We start from the raw sequence: 13,758 nt of genomic DNA, 5'->3' as shown, positions 1-13,758 counted from the left end.
TATCTTCTATTTATTCTTAGAATGAAGGGTAGGAAGGGGCCGGGTTATCAACAGAACATAGACACAATATAATGTATGTGTATCTAGGCCCTATAGTTAATTTGCAACGATTGCCAGGGTCTTACCATTGTTTTCGTGTAAAAAATCAAGACTTGTGTTCTTTAAGTGCACTTTTCCTTGCCAAAGCAATGCCTGCTGTGTTGCCCAATACTAGCAGCGTGGGACATTGCAAGTGAAGGGCAACTGGATTCAAGTTGTATGTTTTTAGTTTTCAGTTTTTAATTCAATTTTGAGTGATTATTTAAAATCCATTATTTATAAAATCTTTGGATATTTTCAATTTGAAAGAATACATATAACTTGCAAGCATAGAAGATTAATCCGTTCTTATTTCAAATAGATTTTGTGATATTTAACTATTTATAAATGATTTATAGGGTGTGTTTGGTTAGCTTGGAATGAGAATCAAATACTTGGTAATGATATTGAGTTGTGATGAAAGTATTTTGCATGTTTGGTAGTAGGGTGGAGTTTGAATGATTATTAATATTAATATTGATGTTTGGTTATGTATGACCCAACCTAATAATGAGAATAAAGATTTTAAATATACAAAAACAAAAATCAAAGCAATTGATTCTAATGTAATGACATCTAAAATACTAAAAAAAAAAAAAAAAAAAAAGATGTAGTGAGGAGGTCACAGATTGTGTGGTGATGAGGGATAAGATGAAATGATACATGCTTTTAATTATTTAATTTTTTATATATATTAATTAATGTTTTTGAAATAATTTTAAAATTTTTTAACAAATGCAAAATTTTAATTTAATGATAGTGAATTGATATAAAATATGAATCTTTGAGAATATCACAAACATTTTAGTACAATCATTTTAGTTTATATTGGGAAGGATCGAAATTGTTTAGTCAAAATAAATTCGGGCATTATATTGTTGCAGATTTATTGGATATTATTATTATTATTATTATTATTTTGGCACTTTAACTCATATTGTTGAAGATTTACCGAATATTTTAATTTTTTTTTTTTTACATTTTAGCTCATGAAACAAAGAGTAATTAAATTTTTTATCATTATATCTTGAGAATTAAAAAGTTTCTATTTAAATGTTAACCATGTTATATTTATTTTAATGAATTAATTTTAAAATTTCTCTCTCTCTATATATATATAAAATAAACAATAAAATTTGAATAGGGGTCAATTGACCCCACTCAAATCCATTAATGTCATCGTCAGCATGGCAAATGTTGGTTTGAAAAAAAAAAAAACTACAACGAAGAAAGTCTTGCAATGAATTTTTTACCATCAATGAATGAAAGTATGGGAATGTGTTAACGATATTCACAGCCAAAATAAAAAGTATTATTAATAGCATCTCAATAACACTATTTAATTTAGATATGTCCTCAACATTTTTGAAAATAAAGCCTTACATGATAGATTAATTGGACTACAATCTATCAAATTTTCAGCTAACATTGTCAAAACAAAGCCTCATCTCTCTAATATATTTGGTATTTGTAGAATCAGCAATTTGCCTTGTGACTTGTGACGATTAATATGATTGAATGGTAGGATGAAGGATAATATATAGCAAAAATACAACAATGTTAATTATTTTGCTGTTTGAGATTGCATCATGATGCTCCCACTCGTAAGCCATAAACCTTCATCTGTTGTGCTCAAAGTTAGACCAATGAACCTGTAGTTGTTCCTTTAATAACTTAGAAATCTACATATTGAAACCAAAAAAAAGTCAAATGTCCAACGTTTAACTACTAGCACTAATAATAATAACAATAGTAATAATAATAATAACAACTCACCACATTCTTATTGTATTTGACAGCATCTGATCTATTGGTATTGGTAGACTATTACCTGCCTTGTTAGGTGGTCATAGCCTATGAATGGTGAACAACTCTCTAATCATCTGTCTATGCAAAGTGGTCAAAATACTGATAGGGTAAAGCTTACCCATGAGGGAGGAGGGTATTTTCTTAGGCAAAAATCTGGTGATGCGTGAGAGAAGAAGCATTTGGCTTTATATGTCGTTCATGAGTATGTTGAAAATATAAAATAAAAATAATTTTTTTTATCTTTTGTAGCAAAAAGTTATGATTCCACTCATAGGTCCAAGGACCTTTATCTGCCTTGTGCTCAAAATTAGGCCAATGAACTAGTAGTTGTTCTTTCAATGTCTAAAAAGGTCAAATATCTATCGTTTAACTAATAATAATAATATAATATAATAATAATACTAATAATAATAATAACTCACCATGTACTTTTTATGTTTGACAGCATCACATAACTACAACCCATGAATGGTGAATGACTCTTTAACCTTTTGCCTTATGCAATTATGAGCTACTTGACAAAATTCAGGTGGCCAAAATAACGATAAGGTAAAGCTTACCCATGAGGGGAGAAGGGGAGGGATTTTCTTGGGTGAAAGTTTGGTGATGGAGCAAGAAAATAAATATTTGTCTTTATATACCATTATTGAGTTTCTTGAGAAAATAAAATAAAAATTTTCATCTTTGAGTAGCATAAAATTGAATGTTTGAAACTAACTTTTATAAATCCTGGCACAACTAATATGATTTAAAAATTTTGGTCATATATATATAAGTACTTGTAACTAACTTCCTACTTTTTTTTTGGATCATTTTCTTTGAATGGCCAAAAAGCTTTGATGAAATTAACGAATTTCCTAACTTTTTTGGTTAGTTTGTTTACTTTGAATGGCCAAAAAGCTTTGGTAAAATTAACGTGGATAGTAAATTTTATGACTCTTGCAAAATGCACTTTAGGCTCTCCCTTCTATGGTAGATATTGGTCTAAAATTACTTCCAATTTATACATTCGTAATTAACTTATTATTATGTGTGTCTTTAATATATTATGTGTATGTAAATAAATTGAAGACACATAATATGTTAACTACGAATATATAATATGCAGTTAACATATTATGTTTTGTAATTAATAAATTATGTGTTTTAAATTTATTTACAGATACAATTTATTTATTGAAGGTACGTAATGTGTTAATGAATAGACATAATTTTTAAATCAATAATGCATAATAGACCCTAATTCATGGTTTCATCCCCGTCCGATTGGTTTGTATGTTACAGCGCTATGAACTTTGAATAGTATTGTTTTACGTAGAAAATTGTAATTAGAAATTTGATAAGATTTTATTAATTGAAAATAGCTAAGAGGTGTTAAGCAAACAAAAAATAAGTTAAGCTTTATGACTCACAAATATCGCATTAAGAAAGAGTTAATTTATTTTAATATGAAAATTGTTAGGACATCATTTTTATTTTCGATTATAACTATCTATAGCAATACTCATGTTTACTACATACTACTTTTATTAGAAGTTGAAAATACTTATTTTGATTATATTGAAAATAATTAATTTTTATTTTATATTAATTATTTAATATTTAAAATTGTACAAAGTATTTAGTTATTTTAATTTTCGTGTCAAAATAAGTTTATTTTGACCTTTTTCGTTGTGAGTATTAGTGTATAAACATTTGAAAACATGCAAGTTACTTGAGGTACATCTTATGATTTATCTCTTTCGCCATTTTTTTTTTTAAATAATAATGGTAATGACCCTTAAGTTTAATGTTCAAACTTATAATAATAAACCATTGATTTGGTATGGTATGATGAATTAAAAAGGTATAACTATAATTGATGCCTATGATGCATTTACCCTTTTCAAATATGACAATCATTTTCTTTGAACTTACTATAATATGTTTAGACAAATGCTTGATTTTGGAAAAACTTTAACCATCCTTCAAAAGTATTATTAAAATTATACTCTCAATATGCAATAAATTTAAAAAAAAAAAAGAAAAAGAAAAAAAGAACATGTACTATTAAAATAATATGATAAAATTCTTTTACGAAAAGATAATCCAAAACAAATAATACCAACAAACAAAATGACCCAAACACTCAATAGAATTTGATCTAATGATGTCAACTCTCCAACTACTTTCAAACTCTGCCTCTATCATCAACCACTATGCACCTTCGTTCAATCGCTCTAGTGTTGCCATCACTTAGTCTCATTTTATTTATTATTCACCGCCACCATATATAATTCAACAAGTTTTCACCACTATCGTTAAGTTGTTTCAATCTTAATCCTTTTCAATCAAAATAGGAGTTGTGTACAATATTTTAATTTAGACCTCTTTATATGGAGATTTTGATCATCAAGACCCACTGGCATCCAGCTTGAGCTAATTGTTGAACCAGAATTTACGCACGCCCAAGGTAGTCAACCGGCGAGGAGTCTCCTTGCCGAAGATTTTGTAGTTGTGACAACAAACTAAGGGAGCAAGTTTTGGAAGTAGAACCCAGCATCGTCTCCATCGCTAACCAAACCGATCGAGAGGTGGCATAACAAATGGCAAGGTACAAGACCTCCTCAGACATAGACAAACAAATTCAGATGGACAAGGATTCAAGGCATCAACAAAACCATATAAAATTTGGCCGCGCAAAAATGGAACCAATTGCTCCTTCCAGAACAAAAATTAGTGGCAGTAAGCTTAATAGAAACATAGTGATGAGCCTAGTGAAGCATATTCGAAGCACACACCGGAAGATACAGGAAGATTACAATATATATATATATATATAAAAGTAGTCTTTTTGTAAGTTGTAACATAATAAACTCAAGAGAGTCCTAAACTAAATACATATACTAATACACACATACTATTATTTTATATACGTGATGCGCAAAAATATATGCTCAATATTAATACTTAATATTAAAATAATTTTTAAAATAATAGTATATAAATTTTTTAAAAATTCATAATTGTAGAATTCATATTATATGAAAGTATAGTTGATAATTTTAGTAATAATTATATTATGATTGATATATTTTTTATTATTATTAAAGTAAGAATTTTAGATATGATAAATTACTAAATATAATTATGGTAACATTTAATTAAAATATAAATAAAATCGAATTTATTTCTAATATTATTCCAATATATAATGTATACAATATACATACATTATTACCATTTAAGAATATAAAAAAAAATTGTATGCGCATGCGCATGCGCATAGTAATAATAATGAGAAAAGATAACAAAGTGATAGGGCAACCTCTCAACTGGTCACAGGGGTGAAGTTTGAAAAAAGAGAATAGGGATACAAATATTTTTATCTAAAAAATTGTGAGACTTATAAATGGATAAATCCTCTTTTTGCATACATTTGTCCGATTTTCAGTACCCATTTATATTTGGGAGAATATAAATGGGTAATCCTATTTTTGCATACATTAGTCACGTAGCGGTACTGTATGAGGTCACCCTCACTGTAGTTACCGTAGATCCTTCTTCGTCCACTAAAATAATCCGCCAATCAATATCACAAGGTTCGATGCACTTTCTTTAATGGCGTTTCATTGCCGTCTTTATAACGCTCCACCCTCAATCACCGCCGTCTCTCCTCTCTCCTCCGCACGCTATCACCAACTCCTCCCCTCACTGAATCCTTACCTCAACTTTAACCGCGGTAAAACTTTACTAATATAGTAATATGTAACGCACGCATAAATGACAAATTACCTTGCATTTGAATTGATTGATTTTGCTTGTATATATTAGAAGGAAGTTTGTATTGGGATGGCTGGCGGAGAAGGGGCGGCGTTGAGGTGCGAAACGACGACGGAGAGGAGAGTGATGTCTGAAGATCGAATGCTGGTGAGTTACGCCGTGTTTGGCTGCCTTGGGAGGAAATGAGAGATTAGTATTGATTGATCTTAATGGGATTGACTTTGTTTTACTTCGTTAGGCGATTGTTCCGCCGCACGCTTTGATAAAACACTGGATTTCGGTTCTCCGGAATGAGCAGACTCCTTGTCCGATTTTCAGTACGTGAAGCTTTCTCTTAATCGATTAAAGTTCTACTTGTTTCTAGATAGTTCGTTGGATTTTGCTGTTTAGTTTTGATGCTGAAAGTTAATATATGCTGATTTCTTCGTTATCTATTTGATGCATTTCTTCGTAAGTTGCTGATAATCACTTATGGATGCAGTGTGAATAATTATATAAACTAATATGAGTGCGAGTGTGGATTGCTGCGAGGCATTCAATTTATTTGTTCATATATTTAGTTTATATTTCTTGTGGTGTGCTGATTCAAAAATGGACTACCTTATAGTGTATTTGACTTGGCTGGACTTCAGTTGGTGGAAATGACATGATTGACTCCCTGAATAGAAATATAGAAATGCAGGCATTCATCCTCTAGTTTGTTTGATTTATAGTTTTTGCATATCATGTTGTGATCTAAATGAGATTGCTTACATTATAATTGTTAATAATTTGTTCTGTTGTAGCTGCAATGTGTTAGTAATGTCTGACAAATGGAAAAAACAAAACAAAAAAAAACAAAAAAACAAAAAACAAAAAAAAACAAAAAAAACAAACGAACAAACAAAATTTCTTTATATTCTTAATGCCTCTTGTTTTGGATGCATTAGGCTGTCTTTAACCTCTGTATACCTTACCACTACATCTATCAGTGGTTTTTTTGCTCTTGCTCTGTTATTTTACACATCAGGCATAGGGGCTGTTCTTCTCAACTGTCTGTTTTTTTACTTTTAATTGTAATTACAGAAAATGCCATGGCTGAGCTAGGGAGATTGCTAATGTATGAAGCTTCAAGAGATTGGTTGGTGAGTATCATTGGGATGCATGTTTTGTTCACAATTGCTTCTGAATCTGATTATTTATTATATAATGAACATAGTAACTGAGTGTAAGAAGACTTTGAATTTACAATTTAGCTCTGCTACTGATGTTCAGTCTCTACTGTTTGTTATGTTTAGCTAACCTTATTATTGTGCTTTTGTAACACCTGCTCCTTCTAGGACATTTCTTGTCTGAAATGCTCATTTAACTACTTTTCACCATTATTTCCAGCCAACCATAACAGCCGAGATTCAAACACCGGTGGCCATTGCCTCTGTTGAGTTTATTGATCCAAGTGAACCTGTTGTGGTTAGTATTTTAAGTTCTGCATCAGTGCTGTATATACTTGGGCACATTTTTTCTTTTTTTTATGTCCTACTTTTCAAAATTGGTCTCTGAATATCTCCTGACATTGATTTCCCTTCATTATATGTTTAATTAATTTTCTATGTCTTACTTGCAGATTGTTCCCATCTTGAGAGCTGGCCTAGCTCTTGCTGAGCATGCATCATTAATTCTGCCTGCTACAAAAATTTATCATCTGGGTAAGTGACATTTACTACCCTTGTATTCCACTTAACTTTGTCACTAATATTCTAGTCTAGTATATTAGGTATCTGTATGGAATTGTAGTCCTATAACTACTTCTATGCCTGGCATTGGTAGAAATAAGAATAATAATAATAATAATAATAATAATATGAGTAATAATAATAATAATTATATTATTATAATTATAATTATTATATTTATTATTATTTTATTTTAAATGTGATTATTATCATTATTAGATTTCTCAAGTGTGTTGTTGACCATTACTATGTTGATATTTATCTTCATTCCAAATTAAAGGAATCAGTAGAAATGAAGAAACCCTTCAACCAACAGTATACTTGAACAAGTAAGCATTCTTCTCAAAGACGGAATTACATTCTGTTCTTTATTATTGTTATTGTTATCATCATCCTGTTGGTGGTCCTTCATTGTCTTACAGAATATTGTTGTGCTTCACTGCCTCCACTTTATATATTCTTCTTATCACTCACATGATTCTCACGAGTATAGTTGAACATGGGATGCTTTAAGTAACCTTTTGGATAAGTTTCTCACTGTCTTTCATGCGGATCCATCAGGCTTCCTGACAAATTTCCCGATGGTTCTCGCATTTTTCTTGTTGATCCTATGCTGGCTACAGGTAGAAATACTTTTGCTTCTGGTCCAAAGATTATCTTACAGTGAAGTAACTTCTAGGCTCTGAGAATATATACTTGCTTTGAGGCTTGTGTGTGTGTGCATATACATACACACGCACATACAAACTCAATAAATTATTCATGAAGTAGTCTTTTGATTTGTGTTCTTGGCAAAGATGTACAGTATGAATCTAGAATTTAAATCTCACAAGTTGAGTGACATGTTGGGGAAGATTTAAGTTGGATGCTTTGCATTAAATCCTTGCTGTCAAAATCAGATAACTTCTAGCTTGAAGAGCTTTCTTCTCATATGCATACATAGCATACTTAAATTCCTTAATTGGTTCCAACATGTGCTCTGTCCTAAAGTTTGGACTGGATGCAAACGACACATCTTACAAATTAGGGGATGGGGATGAACTTGAGATCTCATACTAATAAGTCTTAGGCGTAATGGCTTATGCCTCTGGACTACAAGGTCTTTGGTGTTGAGAACACATTATCTAACAGTTTGTGCATGATACCAACTAGGCAACAAATGTTTGCATACATCATTGCAGTGATAAACCCTCCTAGTTTGCAACTAATCCATATGTATCTCTATGTATTTCTAGGCGGTACAGCAGTTGCAGCTCTTGATTTGATAAAGAAACGTGGAGTTGAGAACAAGCAAATTAAAGTGGTGAAACACTCTATTCTTTTGAGCATGTGATGGATTTCATTTCAGATTCTCGTTACAAACTGCTACTTCTGTTCTACAATGTCCAACTGTTGGATATCATACTATTCTCATTCTTTTCCAATTCTCTCATGTTCCTTGTATCTTAAGTGACTTGTATTGTCAATTAGCTAAGTGAATTGCTTCTTTCAGATATCTGCTGTTGCTTCTCCGCCAGCTCTTCAAAGGCTCCACGAGAAGTTTCCAGGGTAAAAATCTTTTATGGAGTCAAAATCTACTAAAGAATGAAAAGCTTAATTCATGCCAGATGCTGTGATTATTTCTTTTTGTGATTTTCAGGCTACATGTATATGCTGGAACTGTTGACCCCAAAATCAATGAAAAAGGGTAATTTCCACCAAATCTTTGCTGAACAACAAAATGCTCAGATCATTGCTAATTTCACTACCTTAATCGACATTTTTAGGTTTATAATCCCGGGGCTTGGAGACGCAGGGGACCGAAGTTTTGGCACATAAATGAAACAGTAGGTCCAACAATATATTCCAATAATGTTGGAGCATGGAAGAGAATCGTCTGTTCGATGGGAAGAAAGTTTTACAAGCTTTGGTTCGGTGAGGTTTTGTCAGAAAAAAAAAATAGTTGGGAGTTTTCAAGCCTTCTATATCTTTATTTGTTAGAAATAAAGCATTGAAGATTATGAGCTTTAAACTTGAAGCATTGACTCGTTGTCTGACTATAATGGAGAAGAGAAACTTTTAGAATAATGTTTTATAACAATTCAAAAACGCATTTTCTAAAAAGAAACATGTTTTTAGGGCTCAAATTTATTTTTAAAAAAATGTGCTCATGATGTTAAAATCTTATACTTTTGAAATATCCACCCATCTATTTAAACTTCATGATGCAAAGCTCCGATCTTTGATTGATTGAAGCAAATATCATATTTACAACCCTTTTTGGTTGGTGAATGGTGATTCAGGTCTTTCTTATATTAACTTTTTTTTAAAAAGATAATAATTAGACACAAAGCTATTCTTGAAATATTTTTTTTCCAGCAACTTTTTACCTATTTTATTATCTATTGTCTAGACTAGAATATAAATTTGATGATGTAAACAATTAATATGTGCTTCTTGCTGTTGCTAGTCATTAATTTGAAGTATTAATTTTTATTAGTTTACTTCATTCTTCTATATCTCAATGTTTTTTCACTTTGTATTTTGTTAATGAAAACGATAATACAAGTGGGCAATTTTAGAATATTCAAGTTAAAAACATTTTGGTCTGTTTGAAATAAAAGAGAATAAATTAAAGAACATAAAGGAAAAGCAATATTGCATGACAAACGAGAGTCCAAAAGAAAGAGGGATGTAATAATAACTGGATTAACATACCTTTAGAAAAGAGGTGGCAATAGTTTTTCAGAAACACTAGAGTCTACAGGCAGGCAGAAATTATGAGAAATGTTTCAGCAATCATGCATTTAAGAATGGCACAAGTCCATACAAGTAACTTCAAATCCATTTACAAATGGCCTCTGCAATTATGGTGGCCAGTAACTGATAAAACTACCTTCTCCAACAAAGAAAATTATCTACTTAGCACCACCAGTAGTAGCAGTTTGAGCATGGCCAATCTCCATCACTGATTAATCCCCTTTAGAAACAAGGAAAAGATCAGCTCCCCTCAGAATTAGGATGACCATAACAAATTGGACATGTACTACGTAATAAATAAATTTACAATTTACCTAAACATATAATATTGTCAACACAACATAATAAATGTCTGAGTGTGAATTCTTATTACTCTCCTGTATGACCTCATAAAAACCCACCTACCTTAGCGGACAAGATATAATTTTAATCTCAACCCAACAACAATCATTATATCATGGAGACATGGACCATGGTTCAAATTCATTTTTACTATACTGAACGTTCATTTTTAATACATTGAATGTTCATTTTTTGTGTACTAAAGGTTCATTATTTGGTATACTACTTAAAAAATGAAATTTCAGTACATTAAAAATAAACCTTCAATATACTAAAAATGAACATTTATCCGTGACCCACATTACAATGTGAACCATGGTCTGTGCAATTTGCCAGACTCAGACATTGGGATGACAATAATCAAATGCAATGAGTCAATCACATAATGTGTGAAACAATGCATTGAAACTTTTAGAGAGGAGCATTTCCGTGTTTGGTGATGTTACTCACTAGGAAACTTCACAAAATCTTTTTGGGACTGTTTCCATATTTCTTTTCTTTCTTTTAAAAAAAAAATTAAAAGGGAACATTTACTATCAAAGTGTGTTTCAGACTTTTAGGCGTCTTATGAAAAAATAAAGGGTCGGGTCTTATTCCTTACTCCAACCAAAATAGCAGTAAGATCAGCAAAAAAGATGAAAAGGCCAGTAACTTACATGCAATAATCTTCAGAAACTAGAGCTCACTGTAATTGCGCCAGACAGCTCGGAATTCTTCACGGAATGTGTTCAGACGAGCTTTCAAGTTAGGAGTTCGGAAGCTTGCATGAACAAGTGTGGCTGTGAGAGAGACAGTTTCATTAGAAAGAAATCAAAATTGGAACAAATGAACAATGAACTACAGAACATGCTGTTATGATTACCAAGAAGGCCAACAGATAATGCCCATGAGACGGTTAGAAGACCACAGGAGACAAACCAAAGGATTGCACTCACTGAAAAGAAAGCAACAGATATGAGATGACATTGCACTAGAGATAAAAATGATTCAGCTCCAAGGTAGAGTGAATTAAACAGATTGCTGGAGCCTACCAGTAGAGAACACCAAGACAAACACCCAGCGGGGTCGTCCACAGATATATATTGCTCGTTTGGCTGATGGGCGCCCTCGAATAACAGGTCTGAAAATTATCAGATAGTTAAGTAGGTGGCAATATCACATGCTTTATAATTTCACAATCAAAGACATACTCACGTGAGGGGAGGCCTCATTTTTGCGGCTAAATGTGGAGAGAACTGCCTGACAGTTCTTGTCACCTTTTCATTAAAAGCACCTGCAAAGCTGTTAGAAAAATCATTATCAACATGAGAAGATTGTTTTACAAGGTACCATTTTACCAAATGCCCTGAGAAACATAGTTAAAAATCAGAAAGCACACATAAACTACAATACACAAAAATACCCAATCTCTCATACATATTAGCCATGCTCTGTAATTATTGCAAAAACAAATACTACTTGAACTTTACAATTCATTTCAATATAATATGTACAGCTTCACCTAGAATAAAAAGCATCTATACAAATTCATGCAATCCATCATAATCAACAACCAAAATGTTGTTGAGTTTAGATTACACCATGATACTGCTAGTGGAACTAGATTTAAAATAAATCATAACTAGAAGCCCGGATAACCAGCCTATTTTGAAAGATAAACTAATGGAACAAATCAAGCACTGTTTGAAAACAGATGCAACACCATGTTATGGCATACTGGAGCTTAGAAGACATGAAGAAAAGTGTGTCCTAAACATTGGTATACCTGTCATTCAGAAAAGCAATGCTTAGAGCTGTCAAAAGAGCAGCAACAATAGCTAGTGGTCTCCTAAGAAATCCCATTCCTGCAGTGTTAAATGAACATGAATAAATTAAATATTTAACATTCTGTAGATGAAACATAAGATTACAAATGAAGAGAAAAGATTAAAAGTAATGGCCTAATAACTTTAGCCTCTCTTACCAAGAATAAAAACAATCATGAGGAAGTAATTTGTTCGGTAGCTGTAATGAAAAAAGAGAAGAAAAAAAAAACAAGAGAACGAAGAGTCAATACATTGCAGATTGCAATAGTATAGTTGTTTAGGAAATCTAAACAGTGCATAAATTTGAGTCCCTAGATCACTTTTTTCATCATAATTACTCGAATCAATAATCGACAAGAGCTTTCAGACTTCTCAATTGTTAACCAATTGAAACCAAACTCAGTAATTCACACTCATCTTATAACCCTTTGCTTCCTATTAAAAACAATCACCAAAATCAATAGCTAATCAAAGTAAGTCATAATCACAAACTGCAAAACTGAATCAGTTTCCGGAACAGCATAAATAGTCAAATTCTAGCAGTTCCTAATGAAATCGCAGAACAAAATATTCAATTGCTTTTAGTGAATAACGAATTTCTAGCTGAAAACAAAACTTCAAATTTCACACGTCTTAGTAGAATTGAATTCCTTCTAGTTCTAGAAGCATCCACGGTGCTCAATCCCCAAATGCAAAACCAAAATCGCACACAACACACTTGCGATTCATTCCAGAAATATCCAGGCAGATCAATCACCAAATTGAATAAAATGATAATCAGTCTCGCAGAGGACGATGTTGCATGTAAAATCGCAAACATATAGGAAGAGCTTACTAGTAGAGATTGCACTTGAGGCGGCTGTTCCATTTGGCATAGGAGCGGGGGACAGTGAATCGGGAGAAGAATTCGGAGAGTGGACGCGGCGGCGATGACCAGTCAACCTCCCGGAGCGCCTCGATCAGATCCTCCGTTGTCACGTTTCCCCAATCCATACCTCCGATCGACAACCCGAAACCCTAGAAAAATAAAAAAAAGTATCGGGAGCACACCAGCGAGGAACAAGGAAGGAAGCAGAGACAAACAACGATTCGAGCGAGTGCGTGAACGGGAGGATTTCTGAATCCGATAAAGCAAGCTTTGGAAGAGGAATCGTGGAAATGAATAATATATTTTTGAGCACTCCGTCCGTACTGAATAATAGTTGTATCAGTTTCGAAGTTTGAACAATCTCAAGTCGCCTACACCCTACTGGGGGAGAAGACGTGTGGTTACAATATAAAGACACAAAACGCGAAAACATTATTGATGTTAAAAGCCAGTTTCGAACGAAGGACCTTCAGCAGTAAGTTTTGCAAGATGACCATTTACACAGTGCAGACAATTTTTCATTAATTACTCACGTTATATATATATATATATATAGAATCCAGAACTATGCCCCCAAGTGAGAACGTGAGGACAAATCTAAACTATTGATCTGCAATATCTGATGGATGAGAAATCAAGTAAA

General features: G+C 32.3%; 2 protein-coding genes across 2 annotated transcripts; one reads left to right on the top strand and one right to left on the bottom strand.

Moving 5' to 3' along the window:
- The first annotated feature begins 5,457 nt into the window (after positions 1-5,457).
- LOC116006323 (uracil phosphoribosyltransferase-like) lies at positions 5,458-9,598 on the top strand. Its single transcript, XM_031246651.1, has 12 exons — positions 5,458-5,608; positions 5,701-5,796; positions 5,888-5,966; positions 6,715-6,773; positions 7,021-7,098; positions 7,253-7,334; positions 7,642-7,690; positions 7,923-7,984; positions 8,597-8,664; positions 8,854-8,909; positions 9,001-9,048; positions 9,128-9,598. Exons 2-12 carry the CDS (start codon positions 5,719-5,721, stop codon positions 9,177-9,179), a joined length of 711 nt encoding a protein of 236 aa, XP_031102511.1. The 5' UTR covers positions 5,458-5,608; positions 5,701-5,718; the 3' UTR covers positions 9,180-9,598.
- Positions 9,599-10,027: 429 nt separating this feature from the next.
- On the bottom strand, positions 10,028-13,509 carry LOC116007697 (PRA1 family protein A1-like). The gene is made up of 8 exons (XM_031248448.1): positions 13,083-13,509; positions 12,406-12,446; positions 12,208-12,286; positions 11,637-11,723; positions 11,474-11,562; positions 11,305-11,376; positions 11,099-11,221; positions 10,028-10,320 (listed from the first exon to the last, which is right to left on the bottom strand). Exons 1-7 carry the CDS (start codon positions 13,238-13,240, stop codon positions 11,118-11,120), a joined length of 630 nt encoding a protein of 209 aa, XP_031104308.1. The 5' UTR covers positions 13,241-13,509; the 3' UTR covers positions 10,028-10,320; positions 11,099-11,117.
- Between the last annotated feature and the right edge of the window lie 249 nt (positions 13,510-13,758).

The sequence above is a fragment of the Ipomoea triloba genome, chromosome 15 (assembly GCF_003576645.1).
Source record: "Ipomoea triloba cultivar NCNSP0323 chromosome 15, ASM357664v1".
Taxonomy (NCBI): domain Eukaryota; kingdom Viridiplantae; phylum Streptophyta; class Magnoliopsida; order Solanales; family Convolvulaceae; genus Ipomoea; species Ipomoea triloba.
This window is presented reverse-complemented; position numbering and strand designations above follow the sequence as displayed.